General features: G+C 33.4%; 1 protein-coding gene and 1 non-coding gene across 7 annotated transcripts in view; one reads left to right on the plus strand and one right to left on the minus strand.

Moving 5' to 3' along the window:
* The window catches only part of ATF7IP (activating transcription factor 7 interacting protein), a 112201-nt gene that overhangs the window by 15288 nt on the left and 75421 nt on the right, over positions 1 to 21492 (plus strand). The window contains exons 1-2 of one of the 6 annotated variants that reach the window (XM_038576867.1): positions 2073 to 2326; positions 3219 to 3278. The exons of 2 other annotated variants lie outside the window; for them this stretch is intronic. Coding sequence is in view for 1 of the 4 variants with exons in the window: in XM_038576861.1 (XP_038432789.1) it covers positions 2310 to 2326 (17 nt within the window). In the remaining 3 variants the exon portion in view is untranslated. Of the gene's footprint in view, positions 1 to 2072; positions 2327 to 3218; positions 3279 to 21492 lie in introns of those variants that run through there. 3 more of the 6 variants (XM_038576865.1, XM_038576861.1, XM_038576866.1) reach the window with 3 other exon arrangements.
* Positions 17516 to 17637, minus strand: LOC119866499. Its single transcript, XR_005380244.1, has one exon. It is a non-coding gene; the product is annotated as a small nucleolar RNA SNORA40 (small nucleolar RNA).

The raw sequence follows: 21492 nt of genomic DNA on the forward strand, positions 1-21492 counted from the left end.
CCTCTAAGTGCTATGTTGTAAAGTACACAATCAGTGTAGTTACTGTTTTCTCATGTGCCTTTGGATAATAGAGGAAACCTGGTAAATTACTCTAAGTTTATTTAATAAAATGATTCCAGTGGCTGGAGGAGAATTGGTACAATGAGGGAAATTCTGCTTACTTTGAGATCTAGATTGGGTTAAAAGTAGTTCTTGGGGTGGCTCAGCAGTTTAGCACCTGCCTTCGGCCCAGGGCGTGATCCTGGAGTCCCAGGATCAAGTCCCACATTGGGCTTCCTGCATGGAGCCTGCTTTTCCCTGTGCCTGTGTGTCTGCCTCTCTCTTTATTTCTGTGTCTCTCATGAAAAAATAAATAAAATCTTAAAAAAAAAAAAAAGTAGTTCTTATAGCCAGTTAGTAATAGCTAGCAGCTTAGTTTGCTCAGGAAAGTAGTCAGGATTTACATTGGAAAGGTATTTGAGGATATGGGAGGCTTGGGTTGTGGATGGGGGATTGGACGGGGTACATTTGAAGGTGTGTTACGTAATTTAAATTTTTGTAGAACAGACTTCCAAAAGAATCTCCTATCCTAAATATCAGAAGCTGCTCGCTTGGCAGCTTTAAAAATTTTTGTTATTTGTCTTCCCATTAATCTTAATCCCATTTCAGTGCTACAGTAATGTCTATCTTGTTTGAATCTTCTGCAGTTTACCAACCTCTTGCTTTTGACAAATAGATTTGAGTGACCCTCAGAGTGATCTTCAAAAAACAATTCTTTTTTGAAGAATTAATGTGGCTTGGTTAAGCATAATATATATATATATTTTTATCTAATGTAGTACTTAAGTCTTTACATACATTATACAGTTTGCCCCTTGGAGAATATGTAAGGATCTTTTAAGAAGCTGAGTTAGTTAATTGAATTTAAAATAAAAAACGTTGAGTTACGTTTGTCTTATTTTTGAATTTTATTATGTTAAATTTTAAATATATACAGAAATAGAATGAAATAACTCCATGTGCCCATCACTCAGCTTGAACAGTTATCAATTTGTGCTAATCTCCTTTAAGCTGTATGCCTACCACTTTCCTATACCCTTAATGAATTTTAGTAAATATCTATATCATGTGATGGATAGACTCAAAATCACATAGGGCAGCTAGATCTTAAGAAGGGTAAACCAAGGAAAAAAGGAGAAGGTAGATTTCTTAGATGATATGAGCTACCAAGCAAACAGTTCCTTTCTGTGCTCTTGTCTTTCTCTTCTCTTGATGGGTAGGTTACTTCCAAGACCAGATATGTTGGGATCTCTCTCAAATTTGTCTTGTTAGTATACTCACTTTCATATTGAATTTTAGTCTACTGTTCTCCCTTTTTGGTTTTTATCCCCCGGGGTGCCTACATTCCTTGTTTTCCCCTCATATTAAAATGTTGGGAGGTCTGAAGCAGGGAATGAAATTTAATTTGCCCTGGGACCAAACACTCACCTGGAGTTATCTTTGTGGCTATCTGGACTACAAAAGCGAAGAAATTATTTTATCTTTAGGGCAGATTCCTCAAAATAAGCTTTGTTGCCAGTATAGCTGTAATGACTCTAGTCTCTTCCCTGCAGTTATTTAAAATTATTGTCAAGATTCAAAAATTTGACTGCAAGCTTTAACCATTCTGCTAGATTTCAGTACTTGGGGGCTTAGACTCTGTGGTGGAAAAAAAATCTTTAATTAGCCTTCTATAAGTAGAAATTGACTATCAGGATTTAAACAATTTAATTTTCCAGAAACTATAAAAATTGGCACTCTTTTCATGATAAAAGTACTATAAAAGACAAAAAAAAAAGGCCTTGAGCAGACTTTTTTTTTTTTTTTTTTTTTCTGGACTGAAATGGAGGCTTTCTTTCAAGCGTATTCCCTGATGTTTGCTGTGTGTGATTTGGCTCTATCTCTGTAACTGCTAATATGTGGCATGGATTTCAGGCTGTCTGGGATCTGGATGTGCCCAAAGTCTGTATTGCAAGTCCGGATTCACAGGCATTGTGTTACAAAACTGGCTTGCTGCCTTCTCTGTTTTCTGTGTCCTAGGCAGCTGCATTGTTTGTTGCAGTATATGCATTAGCTGTTGTCAGTGTTCAGTTTCCTGCAGACTGACAAAGTGGGAGGGGCTTTGTTTGATACATAGCTGAGTTTTCACTGTGTGAGTTCTTGAGTGCACATTGCAGCCATCTTAATTACACTTTAGTGCAACTGAGACAGTGCAGCTGTCTCAAAATGGCTGCTGACCTGGTCTTTGTAGCTGCTTAGGCAGCAACTATGCCAGTGAGGAGACTTGGCACATGCATCAGGACCAGAGGTAAGAACCAATTACTCTTTATCTTTGACCATTTTAATTAAAGAATACTTGAATTTTACTGAGTTTACATAGCAAGGTGAACTTAGAGCTTGCTTGCTAGGAAGTTGAAATGTTTGCTTTAAGCTTCTTTTAGGGAAACAGTACTTAGGATGGTGAGGTCAAAGGTTAAATTCCTGTAATTTCTCACCATTTTATGTTCTGTCATTGTCAGAACATTTGATCACCACAATAGTGTTTTCTGACCTTAAATAACTTAATATTTTTTTTGTGTTGGATATTTTAGTTTGTTTGATATATTTTTTTTTTTTTTTTGTAGAAATTGAAAACAATGTATTTGCTGAATAGATTTTTTTTGGGAAAGAAGCCATAAATAAGCCTTGTTTCGCATGAAGAGTGAGATTTCTGTGTGTGTGTGTGTGTGTGTGTGTGTGTGTGTGTGTGTTGGAGCTATTGTTTGGTAGCTTTCTGGGAAGAATGTTAATTCTCTGAATATAAGTCATAGCACAGAAAGAAAAAAAAATTTTAACAGATTTTTTTTGTACTCTGGGTTCTAATTCTTTCTCATTATGCTGCCTCCTCTTGGCCATTTAATTCTTTCACATTTTTAAGGGTCCTAACTTTTTATTCTAATTACTTTTTCCTTAAATTGTCATTCAGATTTTTTTTAAATAATAAATTTATTTTTCTGTCATTCAGATTTTGAATTAGAAACAAGTTCATATGTAGGTCTGCATACTCCTTTTCTTTCTAGCTAATGTATTCTAGTGCAAGAGAGCTTAAATAAATACTCAGTTGTTTTAGGTTAATATTAATTGTTGATATCCACTTTAGTCTTAGTTAAAACCTGTGGTATATTTAAAAATAATGTAATTCAATGATTTTGTAAATTTAGTTTCACAGTTTTCAAAAGACTTTAACATTCTTCTGAAGTGGAAACATTTATTGAGATATGGTAAGTCAATAGTGACCCAGAGGGTAAGAAGAATGAAATTTTTATTTACATAATATTTCAGATAGCAGAAATTTTAAACTCTAGTGTTTAAATTGTGGTACTTACTAAAATTTTTAAATAAATGGTATAGTACAATTCTTTAGTTTTGTCAAGGGATATATGAATATATCCCTGACTAATATGACATAGAACAGTAAGTTTTGAACTTTCTAAGTACTGCAACTTTAGAAAACAACTTCTTGCACATTAAATTCTTGTGATTGACCCCTGTATTTAAAAGTGATACATATGATATTTTATTGGTTTGTATTTATTTTCCAATTTAAAAGTATAGTATTACTCTAAGTTTATTTTATAAAAGAACAATTAGGCTTTTACAATGAAAACAAAAGTTTGAAACCAGATTATTTATCACAATTATAATCTTTCATTAGTGTCAGGAGGTTGCTTATTTATTAGGTTGCTTATTTGTAGAACTTTAGTTGCTAAGAGACTGTAGAATTCATTTTGAGAAGTATTCTAGAACCTATATTCTGTATGTTCTTTTTAAATTTCATGACGGTAAAATATAAGATCTATATTTACACAAGTTAACAGTTTGAAATTGCTGTCTTGCCACAAAATTGCATTTATATTTTTTCTTTTTTTGACAAATTTTTTTCTTAATCATTGGTCATTTATTCTTTGGCTTCAAATATATTTGGGGTCACTGATTCAGTTTCATCAACAAATTTAGTATATTTCACTTCATTTACTTACTACTCTTTGAAATTGTTAGGAGTCTTTTATGTGATATAATAGATTATAATAATATGAACATTACATTATATAAATCCAGTAATATGAGGTTGCCCCCAAAAGAATAGAACAACAAATTTAGTGTTGTGAGAGAGATTTTATCCATCATGCCTTTCAGTAAGGTTTTGCCCTAGAGTGAATATGACATAGGAAGTGAATGTGCTATGTCCTTAATCATGGTCATTTTCATACCTCTCATAGTTTGAACCGCTCACTGTATTCAGATATTTTATACAATTCAAGCCAGATATTCAGTTTGTTCTTCATTACTGGAGAAAAACTGGTTAGGTTGAAATTATCAAAGCAGTTTATGTTGATCTTCAAAGTAGGACCTTGGGGAAATTTTAATGATCTGCTCTTTTTGCCTTCTATCCTGGATTATAAAATTTACCTTCAACGTCCACAAGATGACTCCATTGATTATTGCTTATACATGGGAAAATACAAAGTGGTTACTTAGGTTATTATTGCTAATTCTTTCAGGGCTGTGTTGCATTTTTGCAACTATAAGCATAAACTAGACCTCACTGGGATTATTACTTTTGGGACTGATGACAGTTTTCAATTTGTCTGTGCTGAATTCCAGATTAGCTATTAGGCTGCATAATTGAAGGCATAATAAATCTGGGAGCTGGATAATTAAGGTTTAATGTTACTGTTTTGTCGCTATTTGTACTCCCTATTTGTCCTTTTTTTCTGAGCCATTTCTTTAAGCATGAACCTTAAAGAAAATGTTGAAGTTAGTGGAGAGAAACCAACTGAGTTCAAATCTAAATTTGAATTGCTTTTACTACTTCTTATATTGGTGAACTCATTCTATGTTCTGACTTTTGCTTTCTAATCCTTAAAATGGGAAAAAATTGCCGTTTCTTTGGCAAGGATATGCTGAGAATCAGCTTACATCATGTTTCTGAAAAGAACCATGAAATACTCCACATGCTAATTTTCTAGTAATATTTGTATGTATGTATGTATTTATTTATTTATTTTTGTTTTTATCTAATGTAATTGGATTAGGGAATATGGTATATTTAAACAGTATGGGAAATTTCTCATATAACTCATGCTCAGAAGCAAGAAGTGCTGACTAATGTTAGGACATCCACATCTGGTTGGTAATATGTTGTATTTATGTTAATACTACTGATTTCATTCTGTTACATAGATTAGCCACCTTGTGCTGTATGTGGATAGTGGCAGATGTGTTTATTAAGTAAAGTCAGTATAGAATGTTGGCATTACAGAATTAGGGGAGTAAGTGGGAGATTGTTTTGATTCTAGTTTGGCTGAGTCCTCCAAATATTCAGTGAGAAAATAATATCTCTAAAGGGATGACTTGAATTCGGGGCCTAGAGTTTTCTGTGTTTCAATACAAATGAGAATTTTAAGAACAGTGTTTTCTTTTAGTAGCCACAAATTGGCAGCCAACAGACTATCCTTTAGCTGCTGCCTTATTACTCTAGCTGTTAAAGTCCTATTTTACACAAAAATCAGGGTGTCTTATCTCTGAAAAACAAAAGATAGGCAGTGCTAAGAATGTATTTTTTGCATCAGAAAAATAATCTTGAGTGGAGTAGCTGCTCTCCTCTTCAGATAGGGCCTATACAGTTTATAACTGTTCCTGTTCACTAATTACATTACCTACTGGGCCCCGGTAAACTTCCTTTTAAATCCCTATTCTATTTACTTGAGATTGTTGGGAGCCTTTTTCTGTTTAGGATATAGCTTCTAACCTAGAAGGAAGTAAGCACAAGTAAAGTCTAGCCTACTTTGCCTGGTAGGAGAGACTGCATGTGTAGAGACCGTTTACTGTTTAGAAGATATGGCACCTTTACTAATTTTAAGCTATATTATTAGATATATTAGAGTACTCTATATTAGAGTGCCATGGTGTTGATTGAAGGAGATCCAGTGACGTCAGCAAAAATTGACAATAGAATGAAAGTGAAGAGATTAAAGAAATACTAATTAGAATTGTGAATACCATAAGGTCTTTTAATGTGATAACAGGTCCTTTTTTCTTTAAATATTATCACAGTGTTAAAGACATCACTGTTTATCATTTGGATATTATTAATGGTGATATCGAACAAGAAAAAACTAAAGTATATTCAAAACATAGTTGACTGAACAGTTAAGTGAAATACCTTTTATAAAAGATTTCTGTCTAAATTGGTTGAGAAGTCTTAGCACTAAAAATGAGAAATTTGCTAGTAGAAAATTTTCTTAACTGCACTAGAATAACTTTAGAGGCCATTAGCCATTATAAACTTATTTTTGTTAAAAGTTTGCTTCTGTTTATGTAACATTCACTGTTTCAACTATGTTGAGACTACTTTGATGATCCAGAAAACATGGTAGTTTATGATCATGAAGTTATTTGATTTTGAATTCACATTTTCCAGAGTGAACGCCAGCTTCTTAGCATTCATGTAATACCATGACATTGTTAACTCCAGGGAAATGTTACTCATTTTTGGACGATGGCTTTAAGTTAGAGAGGAAACTTCAGTGGAAATTGAAAAAGCATTTAACTTGTACAGGAAACACTGATTCTCCTCCTTTCTGAACTTCTCACACTCCCAAAAGAGATAGTGATTTGGAAGAAAGTTTGAAGTCCATTCAAACGAGATTTTTTTTTTTTTTTAACCACTGAAGTTAGAACTTTCACAGAATTCGCTATTAGTAATTTGTAGCAGTCAGTTCTTAGTCATTAATGTGTGTAAATATGGAAACGATGAAAGCAGTGCTTATTCAATGAATCCTTTGAGTTTAATGAAGATGGAATTTAACACCATGTCTCAGGAATTGCTTCTGTTCTGCCTAAGTATTTCTGCCCTTTTTGTAGTAAATCAGGTGCTACTATCCAGGATAGTCATGTGACCGGTTGCTTTCCTTTACTGACATGAAAGTATCATGGCATTAGTTGTGGAAACTATTAGTATAGAAGTCGTCAGAAAAGGATTGTTTTTGTCTGGTACTACTATTAAGTAATTGTATAGTTTTGGATAAATTAAAGTTGTTTTTTTTTTTTAATTTTAAGCTCTTCATGCCATTCTGCAACTATTAAAAGAGATACGTGGTTGGATTTGGATTAGATAAGGAGTCAGGAAAGAACAGGAACTTTGGAATCTGAGTCAAGGTGAACTCATTTTCTTTCACTGACTAGTTCGAAGTTTATATGAGAAATGTATATATGATGCTGAAAGTCTTACGCATTATTTTTTTATGGGATGAAGCTAGTTGCTTATTTTCAGACTCCAGTTTTTTTATCTAAAATGGGAATAAAGTCTACCATACTGAGTTGATAATTGGGACTTAAATGAGCACAGCATATTTGAAGCATTAGTGCAGTGTGTGGCACAAATTAAATATTAGTAAATATTGGTTGATTTTTCTGCACAAATTTCCCTCTGACACCATTTTTTTTTTTTTTCAATCATTATGGAATCTGGGCTACTTGGATATTGTAGAAAAGGATCTTTAGGGCAAGGGGTTGTTAGGGACCTGGCTGATTTGCAGGAAAAAAATCCCAGAAAGCAAGATGTTTCAATCTCAAAGTGAAGACTTTATAAAGAGTTTGAAGGGGACACAATAAGAATTCTTACTGGTGCTAAGGCAGCATGATAGAGTGAAAACAAAAATAGATTGTGAATTGATCAATTGATTCAACAACTTTAGCAAACATTATGCACCTCTTGTTTGCCAGGCACTGTTTTGATATCTGGCATACAAGATCCCTGCCCTCAAGGAATTTACACTGGGGCAGGGGGAATGAGAGGATAGATACTAAATATGAGAAGGTTAAAATACCAGGAGATTGAGAATCCTGGGGATAGAATAGAAAAATGCATAGTGAATAGCTAGGTGAACCCTCCCAAAATGTGGTCTGTGGATCAGTTCAAGGTCAATTTGGATTAGTTTTGTCTACTTATTCCTGGTCTTCCATGAGATAAGAACTGAAATTTAGAGTGTTTAGAAATTTTTACATCAATCTGATAAAGTAACTTTATGTCAGTTGGGTCAAATAATAAAAATAATTGAGGCATACATTTCATATGCTTTCTTTTTATTTTACTTTCTAAGTAATTCATTTTTGTTGTATTTACAAAAGTGTTGATCTTTGATGGATTAGAGATAAGACATTGGTTATTTACCATTATTAGTTTGCAAAGCACTGAGCTAGATTACTAACTAATATTGTTGGCACTTCAGTAAGCAGGTTGAAGAGAATTTAAGCTTCTTATAATTAACTCACTTTCAGGTGATGGTTTAACTTAGCTTAAAAAAATTATAATTTTATACATTATATATATATATATATTTAAAGATTTTATTTATTTATTCATAGAGACACAGAGAGAAAGAGAGAGGCAGAGACACAGGCAGAGGGAGAAGCAGGCTCTATGCAGGGAGCCCGATGTGGGACTCAATCCTGGGTCTCCGGGATCATGCCCTGGATGGAAGACAGCACTAAACCGCTGAGCCATCTGGGCTGCCCAATTTTATACATTATATTATATGCAGGATTAAATAGTTTTAGGTCCTTTGATTTTCAAGCACTTTTATTCAAAGAGTTGGATGCATAAAGTAGGAAGAGAGAGGGAGGACATATCCAACAAAATTAAAACTGGAAGGAGTACAATACTTGGGTGATTTCCAACTCTAGGATTTTATGATCAATAGTCAAATGTTACATAAACAGTGTATACACTGTGTGAAATTTCACTATATTATATATATTCCTGTTTCTCCTCCTGCTGCTGGTGGAGCACAGATTCCGAAAAAAAATATGTAGTTGTTTGAAGAAATCCACTATTACTTAACAAAGAAAACTGAGGTAACAGGATTATCATGTATTAAAAGTCTACTAATTACTATTGATGTGTGATAACTTTATTTTCCCCCTAATTTAGAGCCCTGTTGTCTTTATTGTATAATAGGGATAGTTTGAGAATGATGTTTTAAAGTAACTGAACATAAAATTAAAAATGAGGAACAGAAGCACCTGGGTGCTCAGTTAGTTAGGGGTCCAATCTTGATTCCCCCGTTGGTTGAGGGTTCAACTCTTTTTTTATTTTTATTTTTTGAGGGTCCAACTCTTGATCTCAGTTCTTGATCTAGGGGTCATGAGATTGAGCCCTGCATTGGGCTCCATGCTGGATGTGGAGCCTATTTTAAGAAAATAAGGAACACATTTTGGATAACCCCTAGTTAGCATATTAAGTACTTCTTTTCATTTTATTATTTTAGATGTGGCACTAATCTAGTTTCTAGCTTACTTGAAAATGAAATTTAGTATATTTAGGCTCACTAAAATAAGTGGAAAAATAGAAGTGAAGAGAGTTATTTAGTAGGTGATAAAGTAATTATTGAAAAAAATGTAAACAAAGGACTTCATAGACAATGACTCAACTCTTGCTGGCCAGTCAGATCTGGCCATTTAAAACAACACAGGAATTTAATACATTGTTCTATACTACAGAAAAAACAAAGGTTTTTGAGTATCTCTGGTGTTAAACATATTTTTGGTGTGGTGGGGGAAAATGTCAGTTACATAAGATTATAAGTTGATTGTTTTTCTAACTAGCCGACAGTTAACATGGACAGTGATTTGACTCTTGCTCCATCAGATCTGGCCAATTAAAACAGCACAAGAATGGTTTAGGTTAAACAAGAATGTGACACTGACAAAATATATTCTTGTATAGGTATTTGTAACTTAACATGCCTAAGTTCATAAAAAAAGTTTAGTGATAGTAACTAGTGGTAAATATTTTGAATTACTTAATTATCACACTAGTGATACTTGAATATGCATGAAGTCTTAGTGTTTGGTCAAAAGTGGTGTGGTTTTAAGACCAAATCTGTTTAATAATCATTTACTATTTAAGTGATTAATAAAATTTGAAAGGTGGATGTAGAGTTGAATGAAGACAGCTTTTAGCTAATGTGAATTGTAATTTATATTTTTAATGATTGTTTAAAAAAACAGTTACTGGATTTATATGGTATATTGGTCTATATCACAAAAAAATAAGTCGTTGAATATCTCTGGGTATTAAACATATTTTTGGTCTAGTAGGGGTAAAATGTCAGTTACATAAGAATTATAAATTGATTTTCTCTTATTACCTGGGTTTGAATCATTGGTAAATAGATAAGTAGATATATTCTAGAACCAGTCAGTGCCTGTTGGGGAACAAATGGGGGAGAGTTTACTCAGCAGTATTCTCCTTTAGTTTGGTCATGAAATGAGGACTGCTTTATGTAAATTGTTCTTACTGGTGCCAGCTAGCTGTAACTGCAGTCTGGCTGTGCTAGGGCAGCAAATAATATGTGTCATGGATTTTCTGTTTGGAACGTATAAGAATTCAGCCTTTTGGACTGAAAGAACAGAGTTGATGCTTTAGAATAAGAGTACTCAGTCCTCCACAACTGACAATATGTGGAATAATGAGAAACTATAAGCCTTTGAAGCTTTAAGTTCTGTTTTTGTAGCTTTATGCCTATTGATACTATTGGGTAATATGTGGGAGGTACTTAACTGCACACAGTTGCTGCAGTCCTAATAGTTGGCAGAATAGAAAGCAGTACAAAAGAATTCTGATTCTAGGCATCTTCACTTGCAACAGTCCTTTGGAGGATGTACTTTGTGTGTTCTGTGAGCTTCATTGGCATACTGTCTGACGTTTTTTGGCTTTTGTGGTTAATGGGATGTTTGCTGCACAAACTACACAACAGATGTGAATCACTGTTTGAAAGGAATTTTAATATGTAGCCAATCTACTGTATTTCTGTTTTTTTTAATGAATATGAACCAAGAAAGGAATTTAGTCTCAAGAAGGCTGTTCTAGAAGCCTGCATTAGCTTTTACTGTTTATACAAATGTACTAAGTTGCAGTGGTTTACAGAAGAGGAAGTCCTTTTCACAATATCAAGCTACCCACAGGTAAGACATTCAGGTCCTTTTTTTTTTTGTGACCACCGCCATCTCCCACCCCCAGCCCCCAGGCCTTCTACCAGCTGTCACCTTTGGGAAGTTTTTTTGTTTGGTTTTAATTTTAGTCATACCAGGATTGGTAGATTGTTTAATGTAAATTTTCAGGAGATTTTGAATACCATATTTGGATTTTGTCTTTTAAAACATGATTTTCACTTTTTATAATTTTCCTCAGGTTTGTTTAAATGAACTAACAGTGGGCTTCATATATGAACATTACTCATGCACATAATATATTCATATTACATAGAAATTAGTTTTAGACCTCTGTTCATTATAGTCCTGTTACTGTATTTTCAGTTGTAGTGACACCAACTGGTATATGCAGAGAAATGATGTTTTGTAACCTTACTAAACTATAAAGTTTTAGAGTAAATGTACCACTTTGAATTCATCATCAACATCTGACTGCTTCTGTTTTCACAAATGGTTCACTGACATACATTAGATAATGTATATTTATATATGTATATATATCATGTATATACATTACATATAACATGGTCAAGTTTTCCAGTTTCAGTTACCCTTTCCATTTCTACATATTTAAATGTATCACCATCTTAACAAAGTGAACTTAAGTCTAAAACTAAAATGAATATTAGAAATTTTATTTTAATATTTTATGTCTTAAGTTAGGTGAAATTTGCTAAAGACACTTGTTATATTATTTTTTTTGTATGCTTGAAAAATTGGATGCAGAAAACCATAATCTCATTGAAATAAAAAGTATACAATATAAAGAATATATAACCATACTATAAAGGTGTGAAGATTTATACTTATAAAGAAATGCAAGTATATGTGTCTTAGCTAATAACAGTATAAATAAATATATAAAATATATTACTGATGGATACAATTTTGGAGGATGAATGTGAGTAGGTAACAAAGCAAGGCTAGTTTAGAGAAATAGAGGAGGAAAGGAATGGTATTAGGCAGTTCTTGGCTCTTTGCCTCCTTTTCTAGATGCTGAAGAGCAGGATCTTTCTGCAACCTAAAAGTGTTAGTTTTAGATGGGATTTTTAGTTCTCTAGACTCTGAAAGGGCATTGGTCATTTATTACTACATGGTTGTATACTTAAAAACTAGAGCCCAGCTAGATTGAAAGTGGTAGAAGCCACACTCATGTTTCAGGGGTACAAACTGTTTTCTGTCTTTTTGACAGTTTTGCTAAGGCTTTTGAAAATTATTGTTCTGATATATATTTTATTAAAGTAAAAAAACTTATGTTTGTGGATGTGTGTTTCATTTGATTAAACAACTTCAGTAGGATTAGAGAAATGGTGATAGTAGAAAGAGAGCAATTTTGATTAATTTGCTAAAGGTTGGATTGCGTGAGGCATGCTTCTCAGTGTGGAGAACACAGATGTTTAAAGCAGTTCGTGAAGTTTTCACACTTCTCCAGAGCAGTAATTGTTAGGGAGAATGTTAGATTGAGAAGATAGTTGAGGTCCAGAAGATAGCTGAGGCTGACTTGGGGTTTTATTTATAGGTAAAGAGGCAAGGAGGTAGGCAAAACAGTATTCAGTAAATAATCAGTTGGGAGTCATAGCAAAGAAAGAAGAGGGAAAGTTGCACAGAGGGAAAGTTAGACCAAGAAGCCTAAAGGGAATCCTGTTAGACAAAGATAAATGTCTTGAGGATAAAGCTGTATAATTTTTGATACTATTGAAGTTGAGTGTGAATGATCCCAAAATCTGAGGTATAAATTTTGAGTTTTTAGTTTTTGTGTTCCTCTCAGGCAACAAAATTTATTAGCAAGCAATGTTGAATAACAATATCTTTTAAGTGGAGTAGACCTAGGTGGTCAAGTAGTTGTAACGTCACACTTCTTACAGAAATCTGTTTATTATTCCTGACAGATAATTATCTAGTTTAAGTTTCAACATTTCTAATGACAGAAAAGAGAGTCTCTAATTTCATAAGGCATTTGCTTTTTTTTTTTTTTTTTTTTTGGACATCTGAGCAAATGAACAGTTGTTGATTTTTCATTGTTTCACTTCTGCACTCATCTGTCTGGCTGCCTGTTTTTTTCTGTGTTTGTATCTGTTTTACACATATGATAGATCTACACTATTTAAAGAAAGCCATTAAAATTCTCTTGTGTTGGGAAGCCCCAGTGACCCAGTGGTTTAGCACCGCCTTCAGCCCAGGGCATGATCCTGGAGACCCTGAATGGAGTCCCACGTTGGGCTCCCTGCATGGAGCCTGCTTCTCCCTCTGCCTGTCTCTGCCTCTCTCTCTCTCTGTCTCTTATGAATAAATAAATTTTAAAAATCTTAAAAAAAATTCCCCTGTGTTTTCTAGGCTAAATATCCTCCATTTCCCCAACTATTCTTCGTATAACATGTTGTTCTAGGTCATTCTTTAGCCTGGTCATCCTATTTGTCTTTTTTTTTTTGTTGTTGTTGAGTCTTTCTTTATCTGGGCCACTCAGAACTAAATCTAATACTAATAAATGTCTCCTTTCCTTTAGACTGAGTGCTTCTGGTCTGCAGTTCAACTTTGTGTTGACATTTCTAGCACTGTTGCATTTTATTGATTTTGCAATGAGTTCAAATCCTTTAGTATTTTTCACACATACCATTGATACCCTTTAATAGGCTTGAATATTTGAAGCAAGTGTATTGCTTTATATTTGTAGTTATGTCTTCTTTTTAATTTCTAATGTTGTTTATTATGCTTTCTTTCAATTTTCCTTGATAACGTTTTCTACTTGTTAATAGTTTTTTCAAAGAACTTGCTATTGCTTTTATTGTTGCTTGCTGTTTTATTGAGTTTTCTCTCATAAATTTTTGCTTTTATTCCAATTCCTTGCTTTAGGGTTGTACTTTTCCTCCTTCACTGCATTTTTGAGTTTGTGTTTCTTTTATTAATATGTACAGTTTAAGGCTATCGAGTTTATTAATATGTACAGTTTAAGGCCTGAGTTATTATTTCACCACTGATTTCCTCCTTAATCCAATTTTTTTTTTCGTTTACAAGGAGATCCTTTTCCTCTTGTTTCATATTTACTCATCTAACTTTGTTATCCTATGGACAGAGGATGTGACTGTGTGATTTTTTTTTTTTGTCTTTGAATTGATTATTTCCTTATCACATATGTGATCAATATTATTATTATTATTATTTTAAAACATTTATTTATTCATGAGAGACAGAGAGAGAGAGAGGCAGAGACATAGGCAGAGGGAGAAGCAGGTTCCATGCAGGAAGCCCGATGTGGGACTCGATCCCAGGGCTCTGGGATCATGCCCTGAGCCAAAGGCAAATGCTCAGCTGCTGAGCCACGCAGGCGTCCTTGTAGTCAGTATTAATGTATGTTGAATGTGTTCATGAAAAATGCATATTCCGGGTTTGTTGGATATATAATTCTATTTTTCTATTAAGAAATAGATGCATTATTTATATTTCATTTTCTTCATCTGTAGATTTTATAAAGAGATCTGATTATGGATTTATTAGTTTCTTCCTGAATTTTTTAAACCTGTTTTTGTTTCATGTGATTTGAAGCGAAATAATTTGGTGGATTTTACCTTTTATCTATAGGAAATATATTTTCTTTTTGTCCAATTACTTGATTTTCAATTTGAATTCTTTTTTCCATGATATATATAGGTTTTATGTGTATACTTACCTTTTTTTTGTTAGCATTTCCTTATTGTATCATTTTCTATCCTTTATATTTTTAACCATCCTATACTATTTTAGTAGAAGGCATGTCTCTTGTTTATAATAATGCACATCTGATATTTTTGTTACTTTACCCAGTTTGAAACCTGATATGTTATTTTTAGATTGACAGTTCATTATTTTTGCCCCACAGTTCACAGCCCCTAAGTCTTTTAACTCCCATCTTATATTATCTGAGATTTTAATTCCAGCATACTTATTTTAGTTGATGGATTCTGTTATGTCAGCCAGCTCATGAGTTTTACTTGTTCCTTGGAGCTTTGATGTTTTCTTTTGGAGCATTATTTGAGTTCCCTAATTTGAGTTCCTCCCCCATTTCTTAGGTTCTTTTTCTGTCTGACTTTGTACTCTATTTTTTATGTAATTGTTTTAACAAAGGTCTGTTTCCTCAGTCTTTGCTCAGAAATAATATCTTTACTTCTTTATCCTATTGATAACTAGTTTTTCTGGCAATAGAATAATATGCTAAAAAATAACTTTTCCCCTGAACTTAGAGGATGTTGTTGTTTATTTTACCATTCAGTATTGCTGATGACAAGTCTGATGTCAGTTTAATTCTTATTCCTTTATAGTTAAGTGATATTTTTACTCTAAGTTATTAATATTCCTCATTGGTTTTCTGAAGTTTTAGTGCAAATATGTCTAGGTGTTAGGTTTTGTGCTTGCTTTAATTTAGTCTGTTTTGGTAATTAGCAGGCCTGTTCTATGGAATACGTAGATATATTTTTAAATTTAACTCTGTGAATTGTTTTTCTTATTTTCTTTTCTCCTCAGTTCTTTTTTCTAAAACTCCTCATCACTGAAAGTTGTTGCTTCTGGGTATGTTCTTAGCTTTTCTGTTTTTCCTTTGTATAATATTTTGAGAGGACATCTGGTCTTGATTAAGTGTTTCTTACTTCAGCTGTGTCCATGCAGCTCTTTTTGTAAATTTCTAAGATTTTAGATTGATTTCTTTTCATATCTACTTGTTCTTTTGGTTACAGTACCTCTTCAAAATATTTAATGTACTGTTTTAAAATGTTTTCTGTTCATTCTTCTAAGTAACTAGTTCTTTTGTTTGTGGAGTTTGGCATCTATTTTGTGATTATACTCTTTTTTTGTATTTGAGATTTCCTGTTTTACTTTGGGTCAGTGCTGACTGAAATGATTGCAAGGGGTTGGGAAGTGGTACTTGTACTTGCTCATGAGGAATGCTGGAAATTTATCCTTTGGGTGGTAGCCTTCCTTCCTTATCTCTTCTGTAGTTTAGTGTCTGGGTGGGGCAACTAATACATTTCTAAATGTCACTGCTACTCTGGCTTAGCATTAGCATGGAAGAGATTGGGAAAAGTGGAACGAGTTTAACTGTTAAGATACAAATTACATGAGTGGGTCTTCATTGTGAAAATTCAAACTGGCACATCTAAATGAAACTTGGCATTTATATTCCCTTGTCTTTCCCCATGTGAATTTCTATAAACTAGTCAGGCATTTATCCTTCCAGACTTTAAAATATCACTTGCATGCCTATATTAATGTTAAGAAATAAATTATTTTTGTGTGTTTTAATAAATTACTTTTATAAAATGACTTTATAAAACCTGGAAACAATTTATCTACTACTTATATGTTTAAGTACTTTCTATTTTATTATCCCATTTAACCTGTGTAACATTTTTATGAGGAGATGCATTGTTAGAATTTTAGTTTCATAGTTGAGGATACTGAGACAAAGAATGGATATATTATCCTAAACAGGTAACTTAGCTAGGAAATGATAATGCCAGTATTCAAAAAGATATATCTGGCTCCAGCTTTTGCGTTAGTATTAAGAATTCTGCATTTACTTTGTTGTATGCTTTACATTCATGCCCATGAAAGAAATCTACAACTTCTTAACTTTTAGTGTTAAGTCAGGATTCTCCACAGTATTTTTTAAAAAAAGATTTTATTAATTTATTAATTAGAGACACAGAGAGAGGAGCAAAGACATAGGCAGAGGAAGAAGCAGACTTCTTGGAGGGAGCGTGATGCGGGACTCGATCCCAGGACCCTGGGATCATGCTGTGAGCCAAAGGCAGATGCTCAACCACTGAGCCACCCAGACACCCCTCCACAGTATTTTTTATATGCTGTTTTCTTAGCGATGGATGTTATATTTGTTTGTATTTTTTAATTTAAAGTCAATAAATTGTTGTTTAAGGAGTTTTGCATGTGACTCCTTCCACTGTCAGTCACCCTAGTTCCTCTGTAGTCAGAATCATAATCTTCAAAATAGCCCTTTTAAAAAGAACTTTTTGTTCAGTTCACAGTTGTCACTGCCATTTAGTCAATAGTTCTTTTTGGATGGGTCTCTTTGATCTCTACTTGTGTATGGACATTCTGCTATTGCACTTGTAATTTTTGGGATCCAGTTTATTTAAGCAGTTTATTTAGGGTCATGTTTAGGATCTGCCTGGTTCTCAATGTCAGACACTCTCTAAACATGAGTAAGTTCAAATCATATTTACCACTAAATTATCACACCCTAGAATTGTATAGATTGTTGGGATATGCCAATAGTTTTAAGTCCAGATGTTATGTTCTCAATTAAAACCTAAAGAGAAAGAAGACATCTTTGTTTCAAGTCAACATTAAAATTAGAATACTAATTCGGTAGAGCTGAGATTTCCATTATATCCTATGCTTTTAATAATTTTATAGTCTTGGAGCCAACCTTCATGTTTATTAGTGCCCTATCACTTTAGCCTCTTTTAGGTATCATATTTTTTCTTATCTGTATCATAATTCATATTTGAACAATGAGTTCTGGATAATAAATGGGGATTTATTTTTCCCACTTGTATAAAACTTTGTCCACAAACTAAACAAAAACAATATGTATTTTTGTTATTTTGGTAGAGGAGTAGGTATCCTGATACATTCCTTTAAAAAAAAATGTTAGTGTATCTTTTCTTTTGAACTTATTTTTATTTTTTTAGAGCAGAGGGGAGTGACAGAAATAATCTTAATTTTTTTTAAAGATTGTATTTATTCATGAGAGACACACACACACACACACACACACACACACACACAGAGACAGAGACACAGGCAGAAGGAGAAGCAGGCTTCTTCCCACAAGGAGCCCAATGTGGGACTTGAACCCAGGTTGTGGGATCGTGCCCTGAGCCAAAGGCAGACACTCCACTACTGAGCCACCCAGGAGTCCCTAGGGAGATAATCTGAAGCAGGTTCTCTGAAGCAGGCTCCATGCCCAGTGAGGAGCCTGATGAGGGGCTTGATCTTAACGACCTTGAGATCATGACCCAAGCCAAAATCAAGAGTTAGGATGCTTAACCAATTCAGCCACCCAAGTGCCCCCAGTATGTTAGAATATCTTAAGAAATCCCATAATGTCTTTGGTGTGTCAAAATGGTGCAGTTTTTGCCTATTTTTCTTTAAAAATGGTTATGACAATGATGTCTCACTGCTATATATTATTTTATTGCTAATTATAGATAGCTGCCAGTCAGGTGTGAAAAACTATCTTTTTGTTTAGTCTTTTTGTGATTATTAGTGAAGTTGAACATCTTTTATGTTTGTTTTATGATTCCCTGTTTATGATTTTTAATTTTTATTTTGAATTGATTATCTTTTTCATTCACTAATAAGTATTCTTTTTTATTCTGGATACTAATTCCATATCACTATGCTTTTTAGTTTTCAAGTATTTCTCAAAATTTGTGGTAACTTGTAGTGCTTTCTGTGCCTTTGAAAATTTGTGTTATTTCATATCTAGTCTGTTTGCTATTGTACTGGTATGCTCAACTGCTATTTTGATTCATTTTCAACCATTTATTTCAAGATCTACTTAATTCTTATTAATTTGTGATGCTATCTCTATCAGATATTATATTGCTTGTGTCTGTCTTCTGGATAATTTATTGCACTCATCTCTTAATACCTTCTTTTTAAAGATTTATTTATTTATTTATTTATTTATTTATTTATTTATTTATGATAGACACACACACACACACACAGAGAGAGAGAGAGAGAGGCAGAGACACAGGCAGAGGGAGAAGCAGGCTCCATGCCAGGAGCCCGATGCGGGACTCTATCCCAGGATCCAGGATCGTGCCCTGGGCCAAAAGGCAGGCGCCAAACCGCTGAGCCAAGGATCCCCTCATCTCTTAATACTTATACTTCTTTGTCATATCCTCACATCTGAAAGGGAAAGCATCATTCTTTTTCTTTTGACTTTCAATTTTCTTCCTATTTTGCCATTTTTTAATAGATTAATTTCCACAGTTTGTTATAATATAAAATAATATAATATAAAACATAACTTTTTTTTTGGCTAAACATTGTACCTAGAATTACTTCTAAAAAGTTTCATCTGGGAAGAAATTTATATTTATTTATTTATTTATATTTATTTTTTTCTACATTAAGCCTTGTGTCCAACATAACTTTAATATTTTCCATTTTGGGGGACACCTGGCTAGCTTAGTGGCTGGGCGTCTGCCTTTGGCTCATTGTGATCCTGGGGTCATGATCCTTGGGTCCTGGGATCGTGATCCTCGGGTCCTAGGATTTAGTTCCACATTGGGCTCCCCACAAGGAGCCTGTGTCTCCCTCTGCCTATGTCTTTGCCCCTCTCTCTGGGTCTCATGAATAAATAAATAAAATCTTTAAAAAAAAGTTTTACATTTTTATTGTATACCTTTGTGAAGTTTTTCATATATGTCAGTGTTTCTAGATACCTTTTCTTGCCATTCTGGAATAAATGTTTTCTTCTTGTATCTTCTGTGTTTGAGCTCTTACTGCCTTGGTAGGATTTCTAGAACAATATTGAGTATATTATCACACTTTCTGTTTTTGCCTTGAATGGAAATACCTATGGTGTCTTACCACTAAGTGTAGTTTCCCATTGGTTTGAAGTAGCTTGTATCAGCGTAAGGAGCATTCTTTATGTTCTTAATTTTTATTTTTATCAGTGAACGAATGTTGAAACATATGCCAGTGCCTTTTCAATATCTGTTGAAAGTTGACAGTTAATTTTTTTAACCATTTTGACTTGTAAATATATTTTTAGATGTGCTTAATTATTAGAGACCCTTTCAATTAGAAACAGTGCAGTTTGGAGTAAAAAAAAAAATTATCTCTTCTTTTAGTAGTTAACCAGGCATAAGAGGACAAAGGAATTTGAAGAAAATGTATAGTTTCTTGTCTCTTGTCCTCTCACAGTCCCAACATAGAAAGTCTCAGGCTTGTCCCACAGACTGTTCTCCTAGTTTCTTCAAGGGCTGTTCTTGCACAATATAGTTATCAAGTCAATTGTTACGCCTTCAACGGTGATTCGACGAATCATATTTCTTCTCTTTCCCGAGAGAATAACTTCAGAGTCTTAATTTAAACATTAAAAAGATGACAAAAAAATTTAGGAGAGAAATATAATAAATATTTGAAAATACCAAAATGAAGTCCTTGATCTGAATTTGGGAATCTTTTAAAATAAGAGTTTGGCAACTTACTCTATTTATTATTGTATCTCTTTGTAATTTTTATTTCATTTTCTTCTTCATTTTGTAAATTCTGGAGGCTCTAGGCTCTGTTAAATATTTTCATGTGGCAGTGAGCCAGATTTCAGTGGCTCTGAGCTCCGCATGTTCCTGTTGCTTAGCAACTACTTGTGAAGTCTTGTGGATGTAACTGAATTATAAATAGGGTTATGAGCAGAAGTGAAGTTGAAATTGTAAAGAAAGGCATACTCTTTCCCCCCTCTTAGCTGAATTTGAGTGATTCTTTATGCAGAATCAGTTTTCAGAGATCTGGCTTATAAAAATTAGTACTAACTCTATCAGGAAGATGTTATAAGGGTTCTGTAGAAGTTTTGTTTATAATGACACATTCAAAAGCATGATTTTGATTATTAAAAACAAATTGTTTTGGAGAGATGATGGTTAATGGAAAATAGAGAACTTCTAATTTTCATGGTCACTCATATAGAAAGATTTTATTGCCTGCATTTCTCTTCCACTTTTATATTAAAATCTACATGCAATAACACTTAAATCTTACAGGATTTTTTTGTACTTTTAATCACATTGTGTTTTTAGAGTATCCTAAAAATTGACCCATAATAGTGACCATGTAGGTATTTGGTAAAGATTGAATACATGAAAAACCCAGCCTACTTTTATAATTTTTCAGTTGAACAGTGGATTTGGGGGTAGATATTATTAAAATTTTATTTAATAAACAAAACTTAAAGGATCCTAAACAGTCTTCTAATTTAATTTGTTTATTCCAAATGGAAAACTTTAGACTTAAACGTGTTATTTAATGATTTATCTAAGCCAACAGTCCCCTGCACATCTAGGTTTTTTCTCTCTTAGTCTCTCTTGCTGATGCATATCTAGCAGCTCTTTTTTTTTGCACTCATATTTCATTAGTCTGCACAAAATTTAATTGTATTCTATAACTTATAATAAAAATGTACAACTGAATTCAGTAACAAGCACAACCAATATGAACAGATTTAGATGAGAACAGAAGAACATGAGATCTCAGTGTATTTGTGGTTATCAGTCAATATGTGTATTGAATGGGTAGAGAACATTGGTTCATTTACTGTGGTGGTTATAGAAGGAGAGTGGTTAAGAGAATTTCCAAAGTATAGTGTTTTTGGTCCAATCTCTGCAGATTTTTTTTTTTTTTTTTTTTTTAGGTTTTAAAAGATGAAATACAGGG

The sequence above is a fragment of the Canis lupus genome, chromosome 27, assembly GCF_011100685.1.
Source record: "Canis lupus familiaris isolate Mischka breed German Shepherd chromosome 27, alternate assembly UU_Cfam_GSD_1.0, whole genome shotgun sequence".
NCBI classification, from domain to species: Eukaryota; Metazoa; Chordata; class Mammalia; order Carnivora; family Canidae; genus Canis; species Canis lupus.